Source organism: Rhamphochromis sp. 'chilingali' (assembly GCF_963969265.1).
Source record: "Rhamphochromis sp. 'chilingali' genome assembly, chromosome: 6".
Classification (NCBI taxonomy): domain Eukaryota; kingdom Metazoa; phylum Chordata; class Actinopteri; order Cichliformes; family Cichlidae; genus Rhamphochromis; species Rhamphochromis sp. 'chilingali'.
In genome coordinates, this window is record NC_137933.1 from 18,789,040 (window position 1) to 18,815,505 (window position 26,466).

General features: G+C 39.5%; 2 protein-coding genes across 5 annotated transcripts; one reads left to right on the forward strand and one right to left on the reverse strand.

Annotated features, from left to right (window-relative positions):
* Positions 1-9,999: 9,999 nt before the first annotated feature.
* Positions 10,000-26,138, forward strand: LOC308398435 (SUN domain-containing protein 3-like). Of its 4 annotated transcripts, none has more exons than XM_080885086.1 (11): positions 12,317-12,454; positions 16,882-17,029; positions 17,358-17,416; positions 19,388-19,475; positions 19,599-19,825; positions 19,930-19,988; positions 20,096-20,231; positions 20,321-20,445; positions 20,559-20,732; positions 20,832-20,921; positions 21,110-26,138. In XM_080885086.1, the coding sequence occupies exons 4-11, from the start codon at positions 19,390-19,392 to the stop codon at positions 21,218-21,220; spliced, it is 1,008 nt and encodes a 335-aa protein (XP_080741212.1). In that variant the 5' UTR covers positions 12,317-12,454; positions 16,882-17,029; positions 17,358-17,416; positions 19,388-19,389; the 3' UTR covers positions 21,221-26,138. The 4 variants fall into 4 exon arrangements, with proteins under 4 accessions (XP_080741211.1, XP_080741210.1, XP_080741212.1 ...); XM_080885083.1 differs by having other exon boundaries at positions 19,599-19,823; positions 19,922-19,988; XM_080885085.1 differs by lacking the exons at positions 12,317-12,454; positions 16,882-17,029 and adding an exon at positions 10,000-10,093 and having other exon boundaries at positions 19,599-19,823; positions 19,922-19,988.
* LOC308398437 (BTB/POZ domain-containing protein KCTD12-like) lies at positions 10,991-12,605 on the reverse strand. The gene has a single exon (XM_080885093.1). It carries the CDS (start codon positions 12,463-12,465, stop codon positions 11,668-11,670), a length of 798 nt encoding a protein of 265 aa, XP_080741219.1. The 5' UTR covers positions 12,466-12,605; the 3' UTR covers positions 10,991-11,667.
* Positions 26,139-26,466: the final 328 nt, after the last annotated feature.

A 26,466-nucleotide genomic window follows, 5' to 3' on the forward strand; every position in this document is an offset into this window, starting at 1 on the left:
CGTAATGCAATGACCAGTGCACCTTTATTACTGGACGTACTAATGTCCTAACTGGAGTAAAGTGTCATCAATAAACGAAAGAAGCAGAACATTTACACAACGTGTTTCACATTGGTAAAAGAAATTTGGAAGAAGGAACAAATTGAAAGCCTTCGCCCAGCCGGATACTGGATGGTGTTGCACCTTTAGTCGATGATGAGGTAATAGAAAGCAGTCCAGTCATTTCTGTTTTTAAAAACAACAAAAAACCCCAAAACATCAAAAAAGCCAAGTACATCGTCACTGCTTTCTTAGTAATTCAGAGGGTAAGTAGCAGCCAGGTGCTGCTAATAAAAAAAACCAAAAAAAACCCCACTTGATTTAATTGATCATTGGGAAGTGTGAGTGCTTCTGTAAAAGCATAAGCTTTGCTGGTTTGGACTATTTAGATTTGTTAACACAATGCAGCAAAATTCCCAGGAGTGAGCACCCTGCAAACCAAACCAAAGGAAAAACAAAGCTACATCTCAGACTACACGCGCAGTCAGCACACTGATTATTGAACTTCCTGACAATACAATTAGAAAAAGACTAAAATATGGCTTGTCTGGAAGAGTTGCCAGGATGAAGCCTCTTCTAAAAACATGGCAGCGCAGCTTAGGTTTGCAAAGTTGCATCTGAACAAAACCACAAGACTTCTGAAACTATGTCCTTTGGACAGACAAGACCAAAGTGGAGCTGTTTGGCAGTTGTGCACAACTGGTGAGCACAAATGCCTCATACCAACTGTAAAGCACAGCGAGGGGAGGGGTGATGATCTGGGCTTGTTTTTCAGCCACCATGGACACCTTGGGGGCAGTTCAACCATGAACAATTACATACCAAAGTATTCTAGGACTCAAAGATGAGGCCTTCTGTCCGACAGCTAAAGCTTCAACCAAACTGAGTCATGTAGCAGGGTAATGATCCCAAACACCAGAGTAAATATACACAGTGGCTAAAAAAGAAAAGAATCAGGATGTTACAATGGCCCAAAGTCCAGACCTCGACCTGAAATGCCAGCAAATCTTAATGAACTGCAGCAACTTTGTAAAGAAGAGTGAGCCAAATTCCTCCACAGCGACACGAGCGACTGATAGTCACATACAAAATGATAACTTCAAGTTATTGCTGCTGAAGGTGGTTTTACAGGCTATTGAATCTTAGCCTCTGCTACACTTGCATGCAGTAGCAATGACAAAATGATAGCACTGGTTAAGCATAAAGGACTTGTATGGCAGTCATTTTTGGCAAAGTTGCTGCAGTGCAGTGTAAGGTGCAATATTTTTTTTTTTTGCCTTCCAAGTGTGAAGGGAGTACTTTTTGCTTTTTAAGGAGTTTTGAAGAATGTCAAAACATTAGTGGACACTTTGTCCATTTATGGACCAAATACCAATCCCCTCAAAGCTTGTAAAAAGGAAATGTCCTCTGTTGAAATGAGCAGTGACAGACAAAACTTCTCTCGCCTCCAAAATGCTGGCGTAAGAGAGAAAATGTCCGTGTGTCATTTGAGTGAACTGTTTTACAGGAAGCTGATGAAGCAAGCTTAAAGCAGCAACAAGGAAGAGAAAGTTTACTGTCCTCTAACCTTTCAATGGGGAAGTGCTGTCCAGTGGTAGATTGTCTGTCATCGAGCTTTAAGAGGCTGTAATGTTACCTCCAGCTTAATATGGGCATTAAAGGTCGGTTCGGGGTTACTGGTGACCGTTTCTTTGAAACATGAGGAAAGCTACTTGCATGAATATGGCCATTATGCAAATACTGGGGCAAAACAAAGGCAGCATTTCATTCGTAGGAGGAAGTTGTGCGCCAATGCAACTGTGTTGTTATTCACAACACAAAGACAACGTTGCCTGATATGTTTTGTTTTGCACTGGATGAATAAAATGAGAATACGGCAACAGCGTTGTCAGAGGTAGCTGGATCACTGAGCTCTCTAGGAATACACACTCGCTCTGACATGTTGAACACTGGTCATTCGGAGCTCTGGGCTTAAGAGAAGGGATTTTTTTAAAAATGTTTTACTGTGATCTGGTCTTTCGGAAGAGCAAGGTCAGCTCCCCAAAGACATTTTTTCAGTTTGACATGCTCCATCTGTTGAGCATGACAGTTGTGGCTCCGCTGTGACCTATTTAAATACCAGAAGTACAGTAAGATGAGGACAGCGGAGAACCAAACACAATGTGCAGCCTTAACATATTTACCACGAGCTAAAAGACTAAACAGAAGTAGGACAATGTTTACAGAGATGTTATGCCAAAACACATCTCTCACCATAATGACTGAACTGTCGCTGAGACTTGAATTCTTTACGTGTCAAGATGTTAACGCTTTCCCAGTCACCAATAAAACTGGGAATGCAGCAGGAGTCTGCTGTATGTCTCTCTTTTTTTCCCCTTTTTGCCATGATGTTTGGAGCGTCAAATAAGCAAAACCTGTGAGGCTTTAACAAAAGGCCGCATTCAGTCACCAGTGTAGCATGTACCAGGAAGAATTCTGGACCACAAGTAGACAGCTGAATGATGTGGAATTATTTTTAAACTAAAAAGCTTTTATGTTTTTAAATCTGACAAATCTTTAAGTGGCCATAATTAACCTAAGGATGCATGATGGGAAAAATCTGCTGAACATCACTATAGTGTATGACAAGGGCTACAGCTGCAGTTTTTCTTTCTTAAAAACAGGATTTCAGAGTGGCCAAGTGGAAAATCGTGACCCTGGTCTTTGTCAAGAAATCTTAAGAATTCTTAAGGCTTATTGCTTCCTTTGGGTAAAGGGAAAGTACCTCGAGATGTCCTAAGGCTGTTATTTATGGTACTAATTTAAAATTGCTTCTGCCGGTGGTTTCGGAGGACAGGGTTTTTCATGCAAAACTCTTCCCACAAAATTTCAGAGTGCTTATTTGTTCAGCTGGACACATTTAATCATAGCGTGCAGACTACTACTACTCTCTTTGTTAGATTGGCATCTTCTTCCCACACAGTTTTGTACTCAAATTCCCCGTCTGACAAATATGCAAAACTATCCCAAGGCATAGGACCAGAAGAAATGGGGTCATTTGTTTTCATCTCTGCAAATGGTAAAGTTAAAAGACCATCGCTTAATCTCTGAGCTTTGTGATGTTTTACAACACAAAAACTGGTCTTTCTGAGATATAGCACCTGTCTCATAACTGCTGATGTTTTTATAATAACACAGCAAACAGCTTGACCGTTAAACATTGCCAGCCTGCTGCACTGAACAGCCAGTGTTTGTGCAATCTCACAGGAAAGATGCTGACACGAGGAAATTTAAGCTACAAATATGCCACAAAACCACCTCCTTGTCTACATGCAGATCATCTGTTACACTATGACCCCATATTTGGCTGCCTATCTGGGCAACACAGGAAGCACCCAGGAGGAAGAAGTGGGCGGGCCGACGCCTTGCAGATATTGAAGCATCCTATGAGTGAAGCGTGCTGTAACATTATCCAGAGCCCCAACAGACAGGCACAGAAATCAAGCTAAACAGACGGCCTCCAGGCTGATCTGGAATCTGTTTTGACAATCCTCATTTCATCTCTGATCATGACTGTTTTTCAGCTGTGATTCTAGTACATTTATTCAGATGATGAACATTTATGAAGGTTACATTTCCTCGCATGTAATTAAGGACCGTCATAAAATTTTTTGTTTCATACTTTTTTTAAACTGCACTTAAGATTTAAGAACAGTTGTTCTTAAAGCTAAATGCTACTATACTTATGGCAATCCTCTGCTGATGCTGAGCATGTATTGCTTGCGCTGTATTTACAATACAAACCTGGCAACCTACCAAAGGCTGCGTTATTCAATTAATTTAATCAAAGTACGTCAAAGTAGTGGAAAAATTCTTGTATGTTGATTTAAAAAAAAAAAAGGTCTGGGAATCATCCCCTGGTTACCATAAACATGTAATTTTCATGGCAGGCTTTTTATTATTAATGACCAAGTTCACTTTGGACTGAAGTGTTGGTCGAACCGGCAGGCACACACTTCACAAAGAGGATGAACGAGCTAATACTTTCTGAAAATATATATCGGTGCATTTAAATAAAGCAGAATATCATGAAAAGGCAGAAATATTTCAAGCCTTTTATTTTAATTTTGACAATTGTGGCTTATACAATGGGGAGAGACCACAGTCACCAAGAACACCATTGGTAACACACTATCAGTAATGGACTGAAATCTTGCAGCACCCACAAGGTCCCCAGACTTCAGTCCTATAGGAAATCTGTGGAGGGAGCTGACACTTTGAGTAGGGAAGTGTTTTCTCTGGTTCAATAGTGGCTCCGTATGTGACAATATGGAGCCAGGAATGTGACAGTTGCAGCTCCTTTCCTGTCCGTGCCTGCTCTTGGTGCACTAGCAGTCCTTGTGAAGATCTTCCAAGTTTTTCAGTCAACTCTTCTTAACAATCCTCCCAAGGTTGCAGTCATTCCTCTCATTTTCCCTTCCAGTCAACTTTAGTAATATAGCACTCTGACAGCCAGCCAGCTTTGCTTGCATGTACTGAACTAGACTGAAATATGTACAATAGTACAAAACCAGCCTGTAAATAGAAAGATTGATATGAGCCAAGTGAAACACCCAGGAATCCCCTCAGAATCAGTTACTGACAGGAAAAAATTTTTTTGTTGAAACACATTACACCAAGTAAAAAAATAAATAAAAAAGCACTATCTTGCAACTGAAATGGCGGCATAAAGGTTTAAATTAAAGTGACCTTTGTAAAAGTCTTAGACACACTGAGAATAAGACAGTTCAGTGATGGACTTTGAATCAGCTCCTTTCACGTCTTGCCCTTTCCAATAGCCCCTGAGAGAGAGGGAGGGAGAGGGGAGCTGCACTTCTTGTGAAAGGAAACACACTGCAGCAACAGCAGGGGAGGAGGATGCTCCCTCTCTTCCTCTCTATACCCTGCAGCTGATTGATGCTGGCAGCCTTTTACCTTTTAGTTTACCGGCACAGTGCAAGGATCAGCTTTGTCACTGGGAGCTGCACCAATCTCCGGTCTGCTGCTGGGTGCTGAGAGCAGCTCAGCGGAGACTGGCGACATTTACTCCCCCCGCCACACTCCCAAAAAAAGAACTCAGAGCAGATGAGGAGAAAAAGCTTTGTAGTCAGAGATAGGGGGGTAATGTCCTTGAAGACACATAACATGGCCACTGGAGGATCACAGATTTTAATCTCTCTGTCTGTAGCTATACCTGGCTTTTATCCTCCTCCAGACTCTCGATTTGATGAAGGCCAGCTTCCATGTTACCTAGCTGCAGTTTTGAGCTGTGTTTGTCACCCGAGTGCACCTAGAGAAGCGTCTGTAATTGCTTATAACCAAGAGACATTAAAGCCATTCTTAGCTTTTTGCATATTTGTCACAATAAAATGTTTCAGATCATCAAACACATTTTAATATTGGGGAAAGATAACACGAGTAAAGGAAAAAGTTATTCAAACCTACCACAGTCTCAAAAATTACTTTGTCACATATTAAACCCTGTTGTTTTTGTCTAATATTAAAACTTGTTTGATGATGTGAAACATGTAGGTGTGACAAATGTGAGAAATCAACACTAAACAAAACTAGGAAGGGGAGCAGCACACAGTTTTAAATGGCCTCTTGCACATCATAGCTGGCTGTAAAACAATTCAAGCAGTTTAGGAAAGAAGAGAAAACGGGCTTTATGGGGATGTTTATCACATTAGAACAAAGCATTCAGATTATCATATGATAGCATAACTTTGGACTACAGCAGGGGTGTAATTTCCAGCGGGTTTAGGGGGGTTATGACTTTACTCCTTTCAGGTATTACCAGCAAAATAGTTGCATGTTTAATCATCTGGGAATTTACGCAGATTTATTTATTTATTTAGACAGAGATCTTGATTCCCACAATGTTCAGCACAAAGTTACGCTGATGGACTATCGGAGAATTCCGATTGTTCCTGACAGATGAGAATTATTTTGTAATTTTACAGCCAAATACAACAAGTCCAGCAAAAAAGTTCTTTGGAGTTTTTGTGTAATTGTTTTGTTTTTTTTAAACATTATTATTATTGTGTTACCGTGCTCATATTTGCATCTAATGGCATAGAAGAACAAAAGCTTGTCTCCAGGTTCCATAAGTACATCTTACTGCTGGGAGTTTGTAAGCTGAAACAGGCTTATGTCAGGCTTGTAGAGTCAGAGCCGAGTTCTGACTGGAATGTATTATTCCTTTCATTTCCTGCATCTTACCTTTCTTGTGGTGTATCTGAAATTTATAGTGTACTTGAGCACAAACATGTACTGCCCAGCTAATCTATCACAACTGAAGAGAAAATCGGTTAAAAAAAAAAAAAAAGCTGCAATCCAAATGTCGCATTGTAAAACTGCACGGCAGTACAAAATGAAAGATATCAGTATTAAATTGTTGTGGATTAGAGTTGCGCAATTCGAGAGCGTAGTACAGCTTTCAGATGATGGATTGTGGCAGTGTTTTATTGCTTCTGCCACACTACTGCTCCGGGGAGGGATTTGTGAAAAGGAGTGTTTGTTTTCCTATGAAAGCACCAGCGTACTAACAGAAAAGTTCACTTATACATATACGTATAATGAAACACAACTGCACGTAGAGAGAGCCAAATTCTAAATGTTGGGGATTTAAGGAATGCGAGGACCTTAAATGGATTCGTTCCTTAGTAACACAAACACTTAATGGTGTTAATTATGCTGTTAGGGGGTTAGCAAACACTAAATGTCTGTAGTGAAGCAAGACTCTGCTGATCTGTTACATTAGCCATCAGTGATGGAAAGCCTCCTTAGGCTTATTCAAACAGTCAAGTATTTATTCTACTACCAAGATTAGTGAAGAGATTAAATGGCTAAGATAAAGTTGCAGAAAAAGTGGAGCTTAAGTTGTTTGCTCAACTGCTGTTTCTAAAGTCAAGAATGGAATTAAAACTTTTAAATAAATTACAACTTTTAAATAAACATGGTTAAGGAGTCTTGGATTTCATGCAGACTCATGTAGCAGGTTTGGATTAAGACTACTGTCAGACTAAAGGAAAAATCCAATGGAGAACACCACTGAAAAACAGTGTCATACTAGACTTGTCCCCCTGTGGCTATGACAAAAAAAAACTTGCATACAAACTTTTTGAGTATGGAAATAAACTAGTTTGTTATTGTTTATAGGTCCAAGGTGGTATGTATCTTAAGAAAAAAGAAGAGGATTGTCTCATGCTGAACTGGCTACTTTTAATCTGAGTTAAAAATGGCCTACACCGCTTTATGTAGTTATATAGCTATGCTGTGACCTTGAACTGCATGGGTGGATGGAGGTTTTGACCTTTATACCATTACAAATGCTGAATTTGTTTTGTGACTCACTGTGGACTTTTGGGTCAACAGTGCCTTGCTCAAAATAAGCACTTTTAAAGGGCACTGACCCATCCTAAGGACTATGGAATTAAGCAGTGTTTTTCTGGGTAATTGCCCTTGACTATGTGTTTTGCAGCTGAGAAGGAACTATGTCATAAATTGCCCAAGTTTATAATTGAACTGTTTATAAATGAACTTGCAGGGTCTCTATGTTGCTGTTTAATATATTTGCTTTTTTTTTTTTTAGGGTAAATTAATAAGAAAAGTTCTATTCAATATCAGTCAGTTCACCTGCAGGAGACCATAAAAGGAGTTCTTCGTACTGACAAACACACTTACCTGTAGATGTGTTGAGGGAGGATGACAGTATCAAATTGACTTTTGTTAAGCTACAGCCACAGCTGAACAAGATATTTAACTAATTAACCAGTTATTTATTTGTGAAACCTGCAGCTACAGAAACTTAAGTAAAACAGTCGATATGTTTGTTTTAATTAAGTTATTGTGAGCAAAGCTAACAGTTCTCCTTTCTTTCCATTTCTACTCTGTGCTAAGCTAACCTGTTGCAGGCGTTAGCTTCACGTTTAAAACCGGCCACTTTATTAGGCACTAGCACCAAGTTGGACTCCATGTTTCCTCCAGAACTGTCTTATTTCTTCATGGCATAGATTTAACAAGGTGTTGGAACCATTCCTTAGCACCTTCCTCATTTTGGTCCATGTTAACATGATAGCATCACACAGTTGCTACAGATTTAGCAGCTGTGATATTTCATTCCAGCACATCCTCAAAATCCTCTATTGGACTGAGATTTGGTGACTATGGAGGCCATCTGAGTACAGCAAACTCACTGTTATGTTCAAGAAAGCAGTTTGAGACTATTTAAGCTTTGTGACACGGTACAGCCATCATGCTACATCCCTTTATCACTGCAGTGTATGGTGATAAACAGATGACCATGGTCAGCAGGAATAGGTTATCTTTTTAGACCATTTTCTGAAAACCCCTGATGTTCAGTTTGAACTTCACCAGGTCGTCCTGACCGTGTCTGCATACCCAAATGCACTGAGTTGCTACCATGTGATTGGCTGATTAGATATTTGTGTTAACAAGCAGTTGAATGGGTGTACCTTTCAAAGTAATATTAAAAAGTCTAAGACAGAAAAATACAGTTAGACGATAGAAAACTAATTGATGTCAAACACCTGGTATAGTAATATAGATCTTGTAATACATCAGTATATGAACAGAATATGTCCATTCTGCAAACAGTTTTGTTTGTTTGTTTCAGAGATGTGGTCACATATTTATGCAGATCTGTTGCTTTTCTTTTTATTGCTATTGTCAAAATGTCTTAAGGATTGTGGAGCATTTTGCAGTGTGCTGGTTTTTAGTAGTGGCCATGCTACTTGTTTCAACCTTCAGAAAATAAATGCAGAAAAATTATATGATTACTTCTTCCTGTTGTTTAATGGGGTTTTCTTTTGTTATTGTTAAATGAAAAATCATTTAGGTTTAATGTTACATTTCTCATTTAGGTATTACTTTAGCATGAGCTTAAGCGCCTATAGTATATGTCACAGTATTGATATATATAAAAGCAACAGAGCAGCCGTTAATGTGAAAACTAGCAGCGAAGGAGCTCTAAAATAAACGTTTCAGATAACACAGAGAATGAAAGGAAAATAGTCTTACACGCACCTGAGGGCGATCATTTTTTATACAAGTTCTCACACCAGATCTAAACAAAGACAAACACAGCTTGAATTAATAATTTATGTGTTGTTCTCTCTGTGCGAGCAGTGTGATGTGTCTATATCAGAGGAGCTGAAAGCAGTATTAAAGACGAGCAGGTCACAGCGAGCTAGAAGTAGACACTGTGATAAAGTGTGAAAGATTTAGCACATAGAGGCTGATATGAAAAAAAGCCAGCATGCCTGTTGTATCTCCAGCTCCTCAAATTGGCTAATTTGGCTGGCTTCTCCCTCCTGCGCCGTGTGTATTCATAAGTGTGCGTGCACATTTTTAGCGTGTGGTGACCAAGTTTTCTTACTGAGACAAATTAGTGTGCGTCGAGGGAAATGTGTTTTGGAGGTGTTTTATCACCAAGGACACAGACCACACACACACACACACAGAACGAGAGTTCAGTAACAGAAATAATTGTTAGGCAAAGAAACTCGCCATTGTCTCAGAACATAAAAAGATGGCTTAAATTCAAGTCTTTTAAACGTGTGTGTGTGTGTGTGCGTACGTGCTTTCACTCTTTCATATGATTTCAGTCCAAAGCAGAGGATGTAATTTGCCTCTCAGAGCATTTTTCAAGCATATTGTTTCTGCATAATAACAAATTTAAGGGCAGACATGTGGGTCTGATTATCCTAAGCTGTGTGTTTGTTTCATTTTGCTTGAGGACAGTGAGTCCTACGTCCTGTTTCTGGGGATAGCACCAGAGGAAGAGTCGCGGTCTATCCTTCCCTTTTCCTGTCCAGATGGCAGCATCAGCTGACGACAGATACGAGCTTTCTTGTCAATCCTTAGAGCTCTTATGAAGCTTCTTGGTTGCAGAATAGTGCGTGGGAGGTTGGAGAAGCGAGAGTGTGTGTTTATGAAAGAGAGAGAGAATTTGTGCCTATTTGTGTTAATGTATATTTGCTTAGGGAGATTTAAGGAACAAACCCATTATAAGGTACAGTAAACCGTTTCCGATGTTTGTGGGCATCTGACAGATGATTCGCTTTGCTGTTTTTTCCTTTTTTAGTACATTTGTATTCAAGTACACTCTCATACAGCCCACACAATGATTTTTTTGTATTAGACTGGATCCTGGGATAGCTTGGATTTGTGCCTCAGGATCCCACAAGGGAACAGACATTTGATTACTGTACTTGTCAGCCAAACAGAACCACCCCCCCCATCCTGCCTAGGGGAGATAACAGACCTCATCTGTGTTGGAAAGGACGCTGTGGTCTGCCTGATCAGCGAACAAGCTCTCGTTCTGGTTCATTCACATTTAGCAAAACTAAACACTAAAGGAGAAGCCAGGGAGCTGAAATCTTAAACATAGAGTAAATTATTTTTAGAGGTGTGCTTGACGGACCTCTTTAAAAATGAGAATGTGGCATCATTCGATTGGGCTGAAATTACGTTTTGTTTGCATAAATCAGATAACTCATAATGGGGTTTGAAATCAAGACACCATCTTTGTATTTTAGCACATCTCGCGTGTTCGGTGATGTCAGCCTTTTCCAGGAAACACGACTCGGAGGGAGATTGCGTCTGATATTCTGCAGTGTGCAACAGCTCATCGCTCTCTTCTCCATTTAGTGACCTTTGAAAGTGTGCTTTGTTCACGTCACATTTAATGTTAATAACAATACTGCTGCAACCTTATTCGGGTCCGGTTTTCATCAAACCTCTTGTATCAGGCTACCGAGGTCAGCACCCGCTCAGCAGGGGAGGTGTGTTTGGTCTTTGATGTGCCCACACTTGTAAAAGTATTCGCAAGTAATGTTATAGATGATTAGGATGCTGGATAAAATTATCAATTTATTTTGATACTGTGGATCCGATGAGAAAGAAACCTTGGTTGGAAGACGTAATACACTTAAGTTAACAGGATGAGGAGTTCAATCTTGTTACACTGTCAGACTTTATTGGATGCACCAGAGAAAACATCTACAGCAATGTATGCACAGTCAGTCTGAAGGAATTCAGCATAACCAGTAAAAACAAAAACCCCATGAAAGGAATTCACTGTCAATGCACGAAATAGACATGAGAGTTACAGGAAGAACACAAGAAGAGGTGCATTAGAGTATTTACAGCGCATGTGCATGGTTAAGGTGTTCAGCAGTATAGCCTAGTAGCGAGAATATATCAGCCCAGATCACTAAAGATGAGAAAAAACAGGAGCTCCTAACATGTCTGCAGTCCCATGGAGCAATTTATGACATTTACTTAAGAACAACGCAGGCTTTGTGAAAATCAGGAAGGCCAAACTGGAGCATAAAAATACCCTAACCAAGACCCAGGGCCATCAGAAAGGTCGCTGTCTTTGTTTGTTAAGCAGCCAGCAAAGAAAATAGCAGAAAGTTCATTCTAGCTGCACCCTGACCCAACTGCACAGAGCAGAGAGCCACAGAAACAGAGAACACAGAAACCGAAGTTGACAAATCGACAGTTTTTGGATGGAAATGCAACTACTGTAACCTTGTAACCTATTCATTTCTCCCCGGGTCAACCGTACGCACTCCTGCCAGTTCACCGGGAGAAGATATACTCGGTGTAGCTGGTCCACAGCTTGTCCTCTCCGGGGTCATTACTGCCGTATGAGCAGGTCCCGGTGGAGTTACAGGCCACCATGTGGAAACCAGCCTCGGCCAGCCGGTCAAACGCCTGCTCCAGAAAGTTGTACTTGAGGTAATACCTGGAGGTGTACTTGTCAGGTGGTCTGTCCGGGTCGCGGCTTTCGTTCAGGGTTTCCCCAAACACCTCCTTAGCCAGCGAAATTTTGCTGCACACGGTTATTCTGGCCACCCTGCGGAACTTGGCGTCCGCCTGGATGTCTCTCCCGATGGTGTAGCTGCCTCTGTAGCCGATGGTTATGTAGCCGGAAGTGGCTCCGGGGGACCGCAGGGTTCGGTCCGAGGAAGAAGAGGTGACCGGGCTGCAGAGCTCAGCCTCCTCCGGCTCCCCGCTGTCCTCCGTGTACGAGCTGTCTTTGCTCACCGTCGCCAGGCGCCTCGACAGCTCGGGCAGCTGGAAAAAGTCCGCTTCTTTCTGCAGCCTCCGCCTCTCTTTGAAAAACTCCGGCAGGGAAAGCTCGGAGTCCCGTAGATAATCCAAAATGTACCGGAAGAGAAAGCCGTCCCGGTCGAAGAAGAAGCGGCCCTTGCTGTCTTTCGGCAGGGCGGCCGGGGAGCTCTGAGTGAACTTGGTCCACAAGAGAGAGTTGGGCACCGCAGTGAGAGTTTCAAGACGGGTCACATACACCTGGCCGCCCACGTTTAGCTCCACTATCTCAGGAAAAGTTGAACTTTGGCTGTCGGTTAGTGCCATCTCTCTCACTCTCTCCCCCTTCTGTCTCTCTCAGTCTGTCTGTGTCGCTTTTAGGCGACCTAACAAGGAAGGATAGTTGGGGAGTATCCTCACTGTACAGAAATGTTTATATTGGTTTGGCTGTGTGGGAGGAGAAGGAAAAGGATGGCCAACAGAGACATTAACTGTTCGGCGGAAAGCTCTGAAAAAACAGAATGCTGCTTTTAAGGTCTGCATGTAAGCCTCGACTTCCTAGATTCATATCTATCTGTGATATTCTAGCAGGGGTGCAAAGTGACACAGTTTATTTGTTTAACACCGATCTTAATCTCTGAAGCAACAAGTTTTTTTTCTTCTATTTTCTACTTGTTCTTTGTTTAACTGGGAGCGAATGACTTGAGATAAACCCTTTTTGCAAGTGTTTTCCACCCAAGATAAGCAACAAGAAGTCAAGAAGCAGAGTAAAATACAGAAATCTCCTAGAGTGTATAAAGATCAGTATAGTCATCTTTTAAACCCCTACTGGCCTGTAGGCTTGCATTCTGAAGCCTCGATTTTAGCACCGAGGCAGATTCGATTTGTTGAAGCCAAGCCTGGCTGTATTTGAAAGAAAGCGTAAAGCATACTAACAGTTAACATTGGAAGGCTTGATTTGCTGCAAGTGTGCATGGTACAGGCTCAGACTTGCCAGCTGTTGCAAAGTAACACCAAAGCTGCAGTACAGACTTCTTAGACTGTCTGTTAGCACAAATTAGTATATTTGACATATTTAGTTACAATACATAAAAAATAAATAATAATAACAAGCCCAAAGGCAGCAAAATGAAAAACACAGTGAAGCAGTCCAGTTGAGTCCAGCACTTGTCAGTGGCAAGGGCTCCAATAATGCAAATTTTAAGCCTTAATGCAACTCAGACCTTGATACTGTTATCTGAGGTAGAGAATTTGGCACAGAGACTTAAAAGTGCAATTTGTACCAGGCTGTAAACATGTGTATTTGGCTCTAAAGTTTGCTGTTTTAACATAAAAGTCTGCAGGGACTGCCTTTTTTGAGTTTTTTTTAAAGTAAGTAAGTAAGTTTTATTTATATAGCAACTTTCAAGACAAAGATCACAAAGTGCTTTATAAAAAAAAAAAAACTGAGTTTTTGGCGCTTTCACACGGTTATTTTTTTAACCCTTGAAGGGGTAGTGATAATCAGGAAAAACTCTACACCCTTCCACCCCCACCCCGTCAGTGTGATTGGACTATAACACTGTTAATCTTACGATGCCCAACACCGTTGGATGAGAGCATGGGTAGGGCCAGTATGAATGGAAATGAGTACATCAACTCAGCAGTACTTTGTGCATAGTTTAATTATTTCTGTTTTGCTACTTTCTGCTTTTACACCCTTATGCCCCCCTTATTTATTTTAAAGCTTTAGTCGCTTATTCTTTTTGCACATTAATTGCATGATTACAGATCAATCAATCGCATATAGCACCATTTAAGATAAAAAGTGTCATTCTGTATAATGAGTGTGTTTACGTTAAGTACTTTAAATCTATTTTGAATGTACAACTTGTGCATTATTAAGCTACTTAAGTAGAATTGTACATTTTATGTTTCAAGTATAAGTCTAAATACTATTTCCACTTTGCAGAATAATAATCCATCTTATTTCTTATGAAATATTCTGATTTGCTACTCCCTCACCCCCATTTCTGTTGCTTCTTCCATGCCGCCCAATTTAAAAAAGTCTGGAAGCACCCCTGCCTTCAGCTTGTATCGCTGATTTTACAACTGATCCCAAGCAGAGAAAGCAGCATATTTAGATGCTTGTTTAACTTCCAGTAGACCTGTAAAACGGTGTACGCTAATCATCTTTCAAACATAAAAGGGAAGCAATATTTTTTTTAAAAACCCTTTTATTTTATTAACGCTACGCAAACAAAATATTATGTCTTACAAGATTTGCCTTAGGCATCGTGCAGGTGAATGAATGGTGAATGTTGTGATCACCTGCTCTAATGCCTTTGCAGCTCACACACTGCTTTAAGTATTGTAAGTTAAAAATGTTTTGATATCTCTGACAACATTCAGAAAGGCCAGGATAAAACTTATTTTTATATGTGCAAGCAGTATGCTTAGCTGGGACCGCATGCTCCAGTGGTTTTCATACCCCATCATTGAGAACCAGCAGCAGACAAGTTGTTTTTATGAACAAGTTATTATGACATCTACAACAGCCCTCTGACTCCATTATGTTTACATGGAGCTCAACAGTATTAATAACACTTTATTTAATCTGTCACATAAAGTAAGTGGCATGATTACAAAAAGCTACGATAACTGTAAACAGTTTGACCCGAGGCTTCTGCCCAAGCACTTGTTTTTCCTGTTTTTTGCTTATTAATGGCCTCTTGTTGATGTTGGCTCAAAAGCTGCACTCACAAAATAAGTTCAACAGCTTTTGTAGTTTCATAAGAGCTGGATTCATCTGCAGGAAGCCTATGTAATGTAACTTTAATATATTTAAATATGTCTTGTAATTATTATATGTAAATTTGATGTTTAAAAAATATGATTTCATTAAAAGCATTGTTCAAATGAGTGGTGCTTGTGGCTGTAGTTTGTAGATTTCTTGTCATAGAAGAACTTTCTCCTCTGGACTCTGCAGAATTTAAAGTTATCTACAGACCTCCCCAGTTAAGAAATTGAAGCAAAACAGGAAAGGTCTACATTGATGAACGATCCTTGAATTGGTTCCAAAATGAGACAGTTTATTTGTGCCTGGGGTCTTGGTGTGTTCACTACCAGACTAAAAGTAGAATTAAGCAGGAATTCAATATAAATGATGTACCAACATAAGCCCAAACGCTGCACTGATTTCAGCTTAGGACCAAAGACCTCTTTGATGTAGTCTCGAAGCATGCCGAAGGCTGTATCCATATTTCAGTCCACCCTCCATTATTACTTCAGAGGACGACCACTGACACTATTGCACATAGTCTTAGAAGAAGATGTAATTGGTCTGTTATCTCAGATAATGAATTTTGTTTGACACACAAACTGTTCATAGGAGAGACTGCTGATTCAGATCAACCTGTGCTGCTGAAAAGAACCGTTGTCATAAAGTTTCTTGGGAATAAGCAACATCTGAGAGAGAGCACAAAGATTCAGAAATATGATGCACATAATGTACAGTATCAAGACCAGTTGAGATAATGTTGCACTAAATTTTGTTTTACATAAATGTTATGTAGCATGAAACATAGATTTCAGGTTTTCATACATGAAAACATGAAATTCTACCATCAGCTTTCTAAACAAACTACTTGAAGGAAACTGTTTCCAGGGCCTACTCCGTGGATCGGCTTCCTCCGAGGCGTGGACGTCTATCAGCAGAGAATGTACCTTCACCTATCAGCAGAGAATGTCCCTTAGTCTGTAACACAGTCAAATATATTCTCAAGTAATATTCAAGCATGCCATTCAGCGTGTTAGTACGAGCAGCTCGGGAGCAGCTTGGGAGAACAAGAAAACAGAGACTGCTTTAGATTGTCTTCCCAAAGTGACTCAACTTTATTCACAAGTACAACAGTTTATATAGAGGGTAAAATTCATGAGACAGCAGATTATCAGTTTAAACCAGTACAGACCAAGATAAGGGAGCGTCTTCCTGCCCTTGGGTGAAGAAGCATCCTTTGTGTAGTTTATTAGTTCAGCTACAATTGTGATTATCTCAGCGACATATTTTCAAGGCACAAAACAAAGAGTTCTTACATTAGTGAAATCTGAAACAAACCATTTGGCCTCAACAGGCGTCTCCTAAAAGATTAAGAAACTAATGTAGCTGAGGGAGTGATCTCTGTGGTATTTCAACCTTGTACCAGCCTGTGATTCTCACACATCAATTCTTGGGTCAAAGAGAAAAATAACTAAAACAAAGGGGCCTTATTGAATGACAGAGTTTTCCTGCATAATGTCACTATAAAACAATATCCAGTAAATGCTACCATGGTACTAAAATACCTAACACTACTACTTTTGAATACAGCTCTCTAAGTGTCCGGCTCTTGCTGCTGAGAGCACATGAGCTTTCCTGGCTCTTAAAGTTCTTGATTTTACAGGAAAAGCTTCATTTTGTCACCCTACTTTCTCTAAAGCCAGTTTCAAACTCTGGACTAGAGTGACATCTAGTGGACAGTTAGAGAAGAAGCGGTTCATCTTGATTTTCTTGCTCATTGTAGCTGTGGGGTTAAGCAAAATGGGTTCAAGGTGTTTAGATGCAGTTACATCAGCAGTTATTACGTCTTTCTACCATCTTTGTCCTGTTAGACCCACATGTCCAAAATCAGATTTTTATTCTAACACCATAAAGAAGGATTGAGGAATGTGCCTAATTAGATGACGCGATTAATTCTTCCATTTTCTTCTGCTATTGCAATTCAGGGCCAACACAGAACCATTCACAAATTAACATTAATTCCAGTAACCGCATGTCTTTGGACTGTGGACCCTGGAGTACAAAGAATATGCTTACCACACGGAAATGCTCTGGCTAGATGGTGGATTTGACCCAGGACGTTCTTGCTGTGAGGTAATAATGCTAAACACCATGCTTTAGTGGTGACTGGGTGGTAGGGTAATCATCTTTAATATAAGTACCCTAAATATTTGAACAAATATAACCACATTTTATGAAAAGAACAATATTTATTAATATTTGAAACACACTTAACTTGGGACACAGGAATGACTGTAGAAAAGTTTTCTTCAACAACTGCAATACACATGTATATTTTCAAAAGGTGACATCTCTGGCCCCTTTCTGGCCCCGACACAGTTGACTACAACACTTTCTTCTGGATTAAGCATCTCATATTCTCTTATTCATCTCTTATTCTGTGTTTCTCTTCATCCACCAGGATTGATTTTCAGTACTGGAGGGCTGAAAATGGACTTTCCCACCCCGTTCATGAGTGAGGTATGAAAAACATATGAAGCTAATTTTGTTAAGCACAGTGTTATTGTGAATTGCCCCTACTTAAAATGAATTCAATTGGGCTGAATTAAATTTCTTTAAAACATAACAACATCGTCCCCTTCAGAAAGCCAGCATGATTGTAGCTAAAAGAGCCTGCAATCACCATCTCTCCCCTTGTTTAGGGTTTGGCTATGTGACAGGATTGCACGTTTGTGTATTGAAGAGGTTTGCTATCATCTGGCTGACACTTTTGAATTTGTTGAAATCTCTGACCCTTTCCTCAATCATATTAACAGTGATTCAACATAATCTGTAACCCATTTGACTGCACTTTGTGTTTATGTGAAACTACACCTCTGCCGGATACTGATTCCTTCCTGGACTTGTTCCCCATATCTTCTGGGCTCAGTGAACTCCCTGTCTAACTTCACACAGAAGATTATTTGCTTTAGACTCTAGCATTTCTCTTGAACTTTTGATTTGGACTGACTAAGCAGTCTTTCTCTTTGCTTAGATGTTGTTGTTTTTTCACCCTTTGTCTGCTGTGATTTTATGGTAATTTGAAACATAAAATCTTATAACTAAACAGGGAGAACCATGAGAAAAAGTGTTTTTTAAGAGTAATCTGGCAAAGAGGATAGCAGAAATTGCAACAATAAAGATGTTTTAGATGGCCTAAAAGAAGTAACGTATTTTACCAAAATAAATAAGACATTACAGGCTCTGTAACGGATCCGCGACCCGGGTCCGGATCGGAGTCCACTTGCACAGCGAGTTTGGAACAGATCATGACTGGACCCGATTTGGATCGGTCGCTTCCCAGCTCATCTAGCCCGGATCCTTTGGATCCGTTGTTGATTATAAGCTAGAATGATGCCCGCTAATGTTTGGCTCGAGTCTCCTAAAACCACGCTTTCCCTCTGAGAAACAGTTTCATTACACTTTAATACCGTATTTAAATGACCGTGGTCTTCCCTCATTCTCATATACGTCACAATTTTCTCACAGCAAAATCAAACAAATTAGTGACAGTGAATATGGAAAAGTTTCCTTCATTCACTGCAACACACCTTTGCACATGGGCTCGTGAGCGCATGTGTTGTGCTGTATGAATTTTGACAATATGATGCGGTGTTTATAAAGGGACTGAGAAATTTTTCTTCTGCACCTAAATTTTCTGGTTCAGATGAGTTCAGTGAGAAGCGCTAAACGTCCAAATTTACGGAAAAGCACACTTAGCGATTCAGTTTCTTCAACTTTCGTTTTAAGTGAAGGTAAGTGCAATCTTTAGACTAAAAATCAGCAAGTACAAAAACAGAGTATGTTTTGGCTTCACATCTTACTTTTAATATATGTGTTTCAAATCTAAACATTTTAAAAATGATATCCAGTTGATTATGTCAGAAAAGCACTTTTTAGTAGCTACATTCTACTGTAAAGGTGATTTTACTGCTTACCTGTTAGACGCAGCTTGTCTGATAAAAATTGATTTCCTTTTGTATATTAACTATAAAAACAAAGAGTTTTTAATTCTTAAAGACCCTTTTATACGATTTTAGGCCAAATTCTTTTAGTTGCTTTGAGCTTTTCTTTACCGCTGTGGTGATTTCCTCTTTTTCTGAATTTTAAAAACTACATTGTGAACAAACAAACTGACATTTGAAAGAGATTTTTTGCAAGAAAAACAAGAAAATGTTGTGATCTGTTGCTATGATATGAATCATAACAATATGACGCTGGAAAAATAAAATTCTGTATTAAGAGCGGATTTCATATATGGGTGTGATTCAAATATAATTCTGTTCATTAAAAACAAAACAAGCTGGCACCGTGAAGTTTATATCTAAGAGAATCTGCACTGATTTGCACAGAGTTGCTTCTGATGGAAACATGCTCAAATCATAGTTATGAAGTCTGATAAGCTTTGTGTTAGAGACTCACTTAACCCCATGTTTCCCTTTCATTTTACAGCCATGTTGAGAAGAAGCCAAAGACTTCAGTCTAACGGCTATTACGGCCAAGGAGAGCCGTTAATCTCCTACAAGGAGACTTTACACAGGTTAGTGCTGGTCTACATGTTCTTTGTTGTCATCCACTGACATAGATGCAGGTTTTGTAATCATAATCCATTTTATTCTTCCATGTACATTTTTTCTTACATGATTTTGTTTTTTCTGTGCAGAGTTTCCAAAAGGCGACGGCCCCGTCCAATCCCTGACAATATTGACCAAGACACAGTTGAATACAACACTGTTGACTGTGACACTGTGGACTACAACTACGATGACCGTGACACTGTGGACTACACCACTGATGATTTTATTGACTACAGTAGTGGCAGCAGCAGAGGTCTCTTTAGAGCCATCAAGGCATTGGGACTTTTGGTCCTCATGCTGGCCTTGTGTTTTGGTAAATGATCTCCTTCCACAAACAATTACAGTCTTTCTAGTACTATGTGCTTTTCTTCTGGATTAAGCTTCTCTTTTTATTCTGTGTTTCTCTTCATGCACCAGGATTGATTTTCAGTATTGGAGGGCTGAAAATGGACTTTTCCACCCCGTTCATGAGTGAGGTATAAAAAACATATGAAGCTCATAATATATTCCCTGAAAATTAATCAGATGACAGTTTATTATTATATATATATATTTTAACACGAATGGTTCTTCTCATTTGCAGTACTTAATGAATAGACATGAACAGGTGGAAAGGAAGGTACAAGAGCTGCAAAGGGAGTTAATGGACTTAAGAAAAAGAATTGACTTCCTTCTTCCAGTTGGGGACAGGATGCCCAACTTTGCTCTGGAGGAACTGGGTAAGACATGAAATCGGATCAGAATTCACGTAAGAATTTCTTTGTTGTTGTTTTGTGATTCCTTTCTCACTCTGTGTTTTTGTCTACAGGAGCAAAGATTGTTAAAGAACAGTCTTCAGCATCCTACCTTTCAGAACAGGGTGGATTGAAGCTGTGGGGGCTTACATTGATACCCGCAAAACCACCCTGTGTAAGCTCAAGAGTCGTTATTCAGGTATAATCTACTTTCACAAAAAAACAAGATACTATCTCACACATCTGCATGATTTAATAGTCAAACACTAGCGGTCCAAACTGAACTCTGTTTTTGTTTCCTTTTCTCTGTAGGGTCGAGCACCCATGCTCCCAGCAGTGTGTTGGAGTTTTGCGGGTTCCCAGGGACATTTAACAATTAAGCTGTCACACAGCATCGCCATCAGTCATGTGACACTGGGTCACATTTCTAAGATGGTGTCACCATCTGGAAAGGTCTCCAGTGCTCCCAGGATGTTTTCAGTGTTTGTAAGTCACAGATTTCCACTGCACCACTGTTCAACTGTTGCATTTTACATATGTGTATATAGAGAACAACTTTATCTGTATTTATTTCTGTCTTTTCAGGGAAAGAGAGCATTAGACGACAGTGGTGTCCACCTGGGAACATTCGTCTATGATGAAAATGGAGATCCACTCCAAACATTCAGGATACCCGTGAGTACACTGTGCCATTATACACATGCACATAGACTTTTCTATCCAGAGTACTTAGAGGTTAGCTCCCCTTGCTATCTGTATATCCTCCCTCATAATAATCACAGTATTCCTAAATTTACCATCCTTTCAAGAGTCAAGAAAACTATTATGCAACTAACCCATCTGGTTTTTGTTTTGTCTCTCAGGACGACAAAGTAGACGTCATTCGCTTCATTACGCTGCATGTGTTGAACAACTGGGGCAATCGTGAGTATTCCTGTCTGTACAAGTTCCGAGTTCATGGAAAGCTGGCATAACTAGCTTCCCACGAACTCCATCTATAAAAGAAAAGAGAGGAAAAATGTGAAAGTGAATCAGACTGCAACACATATTTAAATAATTGTACTTGGAAAAAATTTTCAATTTAACCCATTTTTTTCCTCCAGCGAATGTCCATCCTACCAGGTAAGACATGTCTGATTAAGGTGTTTACAGTCTGATTCACCTCACCCCCAACCAGCCGTGGCAGAGGGCTTGCCCCTCCCTGAGCCTGGCTCTGCCAGAGGTTTCTTCCTGTTAAAAGGGAGTTTTTCCTCTCCACTGTTGCCAAGTGCTTGCTCAAAGGGGATCATCTGATTGTTGGGGTTTTTCTTCTCTTATATTGTAGGGTTTTTACTCTACATATACAGTGCTTAACAAATTTATTACATCACCTGTCATAGAAATAAGAACACCCCAAATTCTTACATTAGGTGATGTTCAACTAACTTTGTTAAGCACTGTGTTATTGTGAATTGGCCCTCAAATGGAACTCATTTGGACTGAATTAAATTTCTTGTAAAACATAAAAATTCTCTAAATTGTCTCCACTGGAAATTTAGAGATATTTTTAAAATAACAAGAATAAAAATTTCAGAAAATATTTTTCATGTCTTTTTGTATTCTTAATTGTAAGAGTATATTAAACAAGCGTGATAACACTATGGCCAGAGGATTTAAATTTTGAAAATGAACATTTAAACTCCCAAAAGTAAAGAAAGTAAAGTCCATGTTGCATGTGCTGTGATATGAAAAGCCTTCACTGTGATGCAGGCTTTGAGGTTTAGTGAGTGTAGATAACAGCAATGTTATGGTTGTCCATACTGCCTCCTGTTGCTGCTGTTACGGAGAGTTCCAGCAGGTGTCGCTGTGGTTCTCTCTGGGGGTTATGTGTACTTCCTGTTACGAGTGTACAACGTTCATGTTGGCTGCTAATAAACGCCTGGCATACAGTTACAGCGGACTGATTATTATAAGCAAACCTACAGTGAGGTAACTTCAGGTTTAACCACGTGTTTGTAGTTGGGACACCAGATAGACCAGTGGTCGGCAACCTGCGGCTCCGGAGCCTCATGCGGCTCTTTAGTCCTTTTAGTGCGGCTCCGTGTGGCTTGGGAAAATAAATTTGTTTTTGTTTTTTTAAGTAATTAGCTGAAGTGTATTTTATTCATGTTAGTTCTTTTTTAACTTGTAGTTCTAAATTGGAAGATTATTGTGATATTGAAATACAAACATAAAATTATATTCTTTTATTTTTTGATCACTCAAAATAAGCGTCACACTCGCGGAAGCCGGTGTACCCGCCTAAACGCCATGCATTTATCCAGACTTTCAAATCCCTTTTCACTGTTCCTCTCAGCTACAAATGAGCAAGAAGTAATAAATATCACATTAGAATGTAAAAGTAAGTCTTCAATGGATTATCATGACATAAATATGTCTGTAGTTAAACAGGTTATTCTGAATATTGCTAGTCCCTTAACATATATCTGTAATTTATCATTTCAGTCCGGTTGTTTTCCAAAAAAAATGAAAATTGCGAAAGTAATACCACTATATAAAAGTAATGACAAACATAGTTTTACCAATTATAGGCCTATTTCTCTACTGCCTCAATTCTCAAAAATTCTAGAAAAACTTTTTAATTCAAGATTACAAAAATTCCTTGAAAAACATCAAATAATAAATGTTGGTCAGTATGGTTTCAGAACGCAAAGAACCACTTCAATGGCGATAATTGAGGCAGTAGAAGAAATTACTGATGCACTGGACAAAAATAAATATGCAGTTGGTATTTTTGTTGATCTCAAAAAGGCCTTCGACACATTTAATCACTCAATTTTATTGGATAAATTGGAAAGATATGGTATTCGAGGGAAAGCTGGTAACTGGTTAAAAAGTTATCTAACGGGTCGGGAACAATATGTTAGCATAGGGCATTACTATTCAGAGAAACTTGGTATTACATGTGGTGTTCCCCAAGGGTCAGTGTTGGGACCAAAACTTTTCAATGTATACATAAATGATATTTTTGATGTTTCTCAAGTATTTAAACTCATACTGTTCGCAGATGACACCAACATATTTTTCAGTAGCGATGATTATACTGATCTTGTAATGACTGTAAACAGGGAGCTACAATTAATAAAAAAATGGATGGACATAAATAAATGATCATTAAATATAAATAAAACTAAAGCAATGTTTTTGGTAATTTTAAATATAATATAGAATTACCAATTATCATTGAAGGTGTACCAATTGATAATGTGAGTGAAAACAAATTTTTGGGAGTCGTAATTGATAATAAAATTTCATGGAAACCCCACGTCAGACACATAAAAACCAAAATTTCCAGAAGCCTCGCAGTTTTGAACAAAGTGAAACAATTCCTTGATAAAGATGCACTTCGTACTCTGTACTGTACCCTGGTTCTTCCATATCTTCCATATTGTGTGGAAGTGTGGGGAAATACATATAAAAATACAACTAATCCATTAGTCACAGTACAGAAACGAGCACTGCGTATTATTCACAAGGCTGGTTATCTAGATCATACTCACAAATTCTTTCTTCAGGCAAAGTTACTTAAATTCCAGGATCTGGTTAATTACAATACATCCATAATTTTGTATAAAGCTTTTACTAAACTTTTACCGGCAAATTTACAAACTAGATTTGAAATTCGAGAAAAGGTTTATAATGTTAGAGGATTTGGAGAATTCAAATTACCCAGAACTCGAACAACCCGTAAAGGTTTTTGTGTGTCTGTATGTGGTGTGAAAATCTGGAACAGTCTGAGTTTACAACTGAAACAATGCAAAAATATTCATAGATTTAAATTTCTCTACAAACAGTTGGTCTGGTCACAGTATACTCAATGATGGTTTTTTAGTGTCCTCTGTAATGTCTGTTCTCTTACCATTGCTGGTATGGATTCAAAAAAAAGAAAAAAGAAAAAAGAGTGTGCGTATGTATGTACATATATGTACGTGTGTGTAGATATATATGTATGTATATGTATGTGTGTATGTGTGTGTTTGTTACTTGTAGTTATTACTGCCTGTTACCTGTGGTAATGCAATTTATAATTTATATATTCTGTATTCAGTTATGAAGGCTCTAATTGTTGTTTGCGAGCTGCAGTTTAGATGCTTGTATGCGCCCGGGGCTGTTGATGGGACTGTATGCAATGATGGGCGTAGCTGCGGGAAGTTTATTGTTTTGTTTTGTTTTTTGGTTGATGAGTGAGTATAGGGGTGGGATTTAATAAGTTTTCTTCGTCCCACTCCTTTTTCAGGCAATTTTTGTTTTTTGTTTTGTGCATTTTATGTTCAATATAGGTATTTGTTGTGCCTGGAAATGAACAAATAAATGAAATGAAATGAAATGAACCCCAGGTAGGCCAATTATGGATCTTCGGATCCACATTATGTCAGCAGCTATTCTCCACCGTGAATTATGTTAAAAACAAACACCGCTGCGCCTCACAGACGACAGCTTACAGTCCTGCGTAAAGATGAAAGTGACTTCGTACAGCCCCGATTTGCAGACGCTGTGCACAGAGGTTCAGGAGCAGAAGTCCCATTGTAAACATACCACGGCAGACTCCACGATGTTTCCATGAATATGTTTTTCAGCATCTCGTTATTGACCACTTTTCACACACAGTTGCTGTACAGCCGGCTGTAGCTTTTCAGCTCACAGCCCGACGTACACCAACAACAACAAAACAGCATAAATGGCACAGACGTTAAGGCGGCGAGGCGTGATTGCGGGTGCCGCTCAGGTGCGTCCGCCTCTCCTGCAGCAGCGCTGCAGACCACGCCCCGCCACACACATTAACCAGGTGAAATACATATTTACGCAGAATTTTGCAAATATCTGTTTTTTAATTTTTACCAGCATAGTGCTTTTTTTCCAATTATTTTTTAAAAGTCAGGTCAAGGCTACAAAAGCCCAACGACGATATAAGGGTGGCGGCTCACAACAGTTTTTGTTTGCTACATGGATCATTTTAGTTCAACTGGGTTCTTTCCTTTTATATTTCTTTAAGAGTTCAAAATGTGTTAATTACATAAATAAAATAAAAATTTTATTTAAATAAAATTACAATTTTATTCATGTCATGATGTCACACAGTGGAAATTTGTGTTTTTATGTTTTATCAATCTGTGTATTGGTACATAGTGTTGATTTTATTTGCATGATTTTATTGTGATATTTATATTGCATGTTTGTTTATTGATATTTATACTGCATGGTTTTATCCTCATATTTATATTATGTGTGTTAATGTTGTACCATGTTCCTTTAATCCACTGTGGACTAAACAGACAATTGTAGGCACCTGTGAGGTGGGGGCGTTCCCCAAGGTGGCCTATCAGCCGCCAGGTTGACCTGTTAAAGGGGATAGTAAGCGCAGAGACAGGAAAAAAGGTGCGACGCACGAAGGGTGAGCAGGAGAAATAGGAACGCGTGCAAGCCCGCACGTGTGTGGAACGAACTGCTGCCTGACTGTGGGGTGCCGCGAGTCGTTCGGCGATCCAGTCCCAACGGCAACAGTGGGTGGTAGTGATGGCCAAATGAAGCTTTCCGAAGCACTGAAGCTTGTATTGAAAAATGGTTCATTACTCGAAGCTTTTCAACACAGTCCTCTCCGGTGACATCTGGTGGCGAATATTTTGAAGAGCAGCTTGAATCTGCAAAATAAAACGGACTGCTCAATCATCACTGCTCACTCAAGAGTGGAGTTCTCTCTGATATTGGGCCACCGTTCCATTGCTTTGAACATGCAATTGGTTTTGTTTTCTCGATTGGGGGGCTGAAAAAAATGTAATGCGTATTTGCGTAATACATTTTGATCAATAAACTTTCCCTATTTAAACATGCACTATGGTGTGGCCTTTCTTTGCTCATAACTCCTTTATGTTGGTAAATACAATAAGTGAGCAATATATACAATATACATATGATAAGGCACAGCACATTATGGAGTATGCCCCTACTGTGGAGTCCTGCCTCCATCTACTTGTCATTTAATCACTGGACAGCTGGACAGGTTCATACAAAATATTAGATGAGGCCAATTGTCCTATACATATTTTTGACCTAGGGGTGGGATTGATTGTGAACTGGAAAGGGAAAATGCTTAGGGGGCTGAGTACGGCTGCATCGTCACTGATTTGTAGAATCATTTTGATGCGATACAGGATCCGATTCAATTTGATTGGAATCTTGAAAG

What these genes read in the sequence shown, in the direction of transcription:
- LOC308398435 (XM_080885085.1), top strand. Translation starts at nt 19,390, where the DNA reads ATGTTGAGAAGAAGCCAAAGACTTCAGTCTAACGGCTATTACGGCCAA. An exon ending in CTCATGCTGGCCTTGTGTTT is followed by an intron (nt 19,824 to 19,921) that starts TGGTAAATGATC and finishes TGTTTCTCTTCA; the next exon opens with TGCACCAGGATTGATTTTCA. An exon ending in TCCAAACATTCAGGATACCC is followed by an intron (nt 20,922 to 21,109) that starts GTGAGTACACTG and finishes TTTGTCTCTCAG; the next exon opens with GACGACAAAGTAGACGTCAT.
- LOC308398437 (XM_080885093.1), bottom strand. Translation starts at nt 12,465, where the DNA reads ATGGCACTAACCGACAGCCAAAGTTCAACTTTTCCTGAGATAGTGGAG.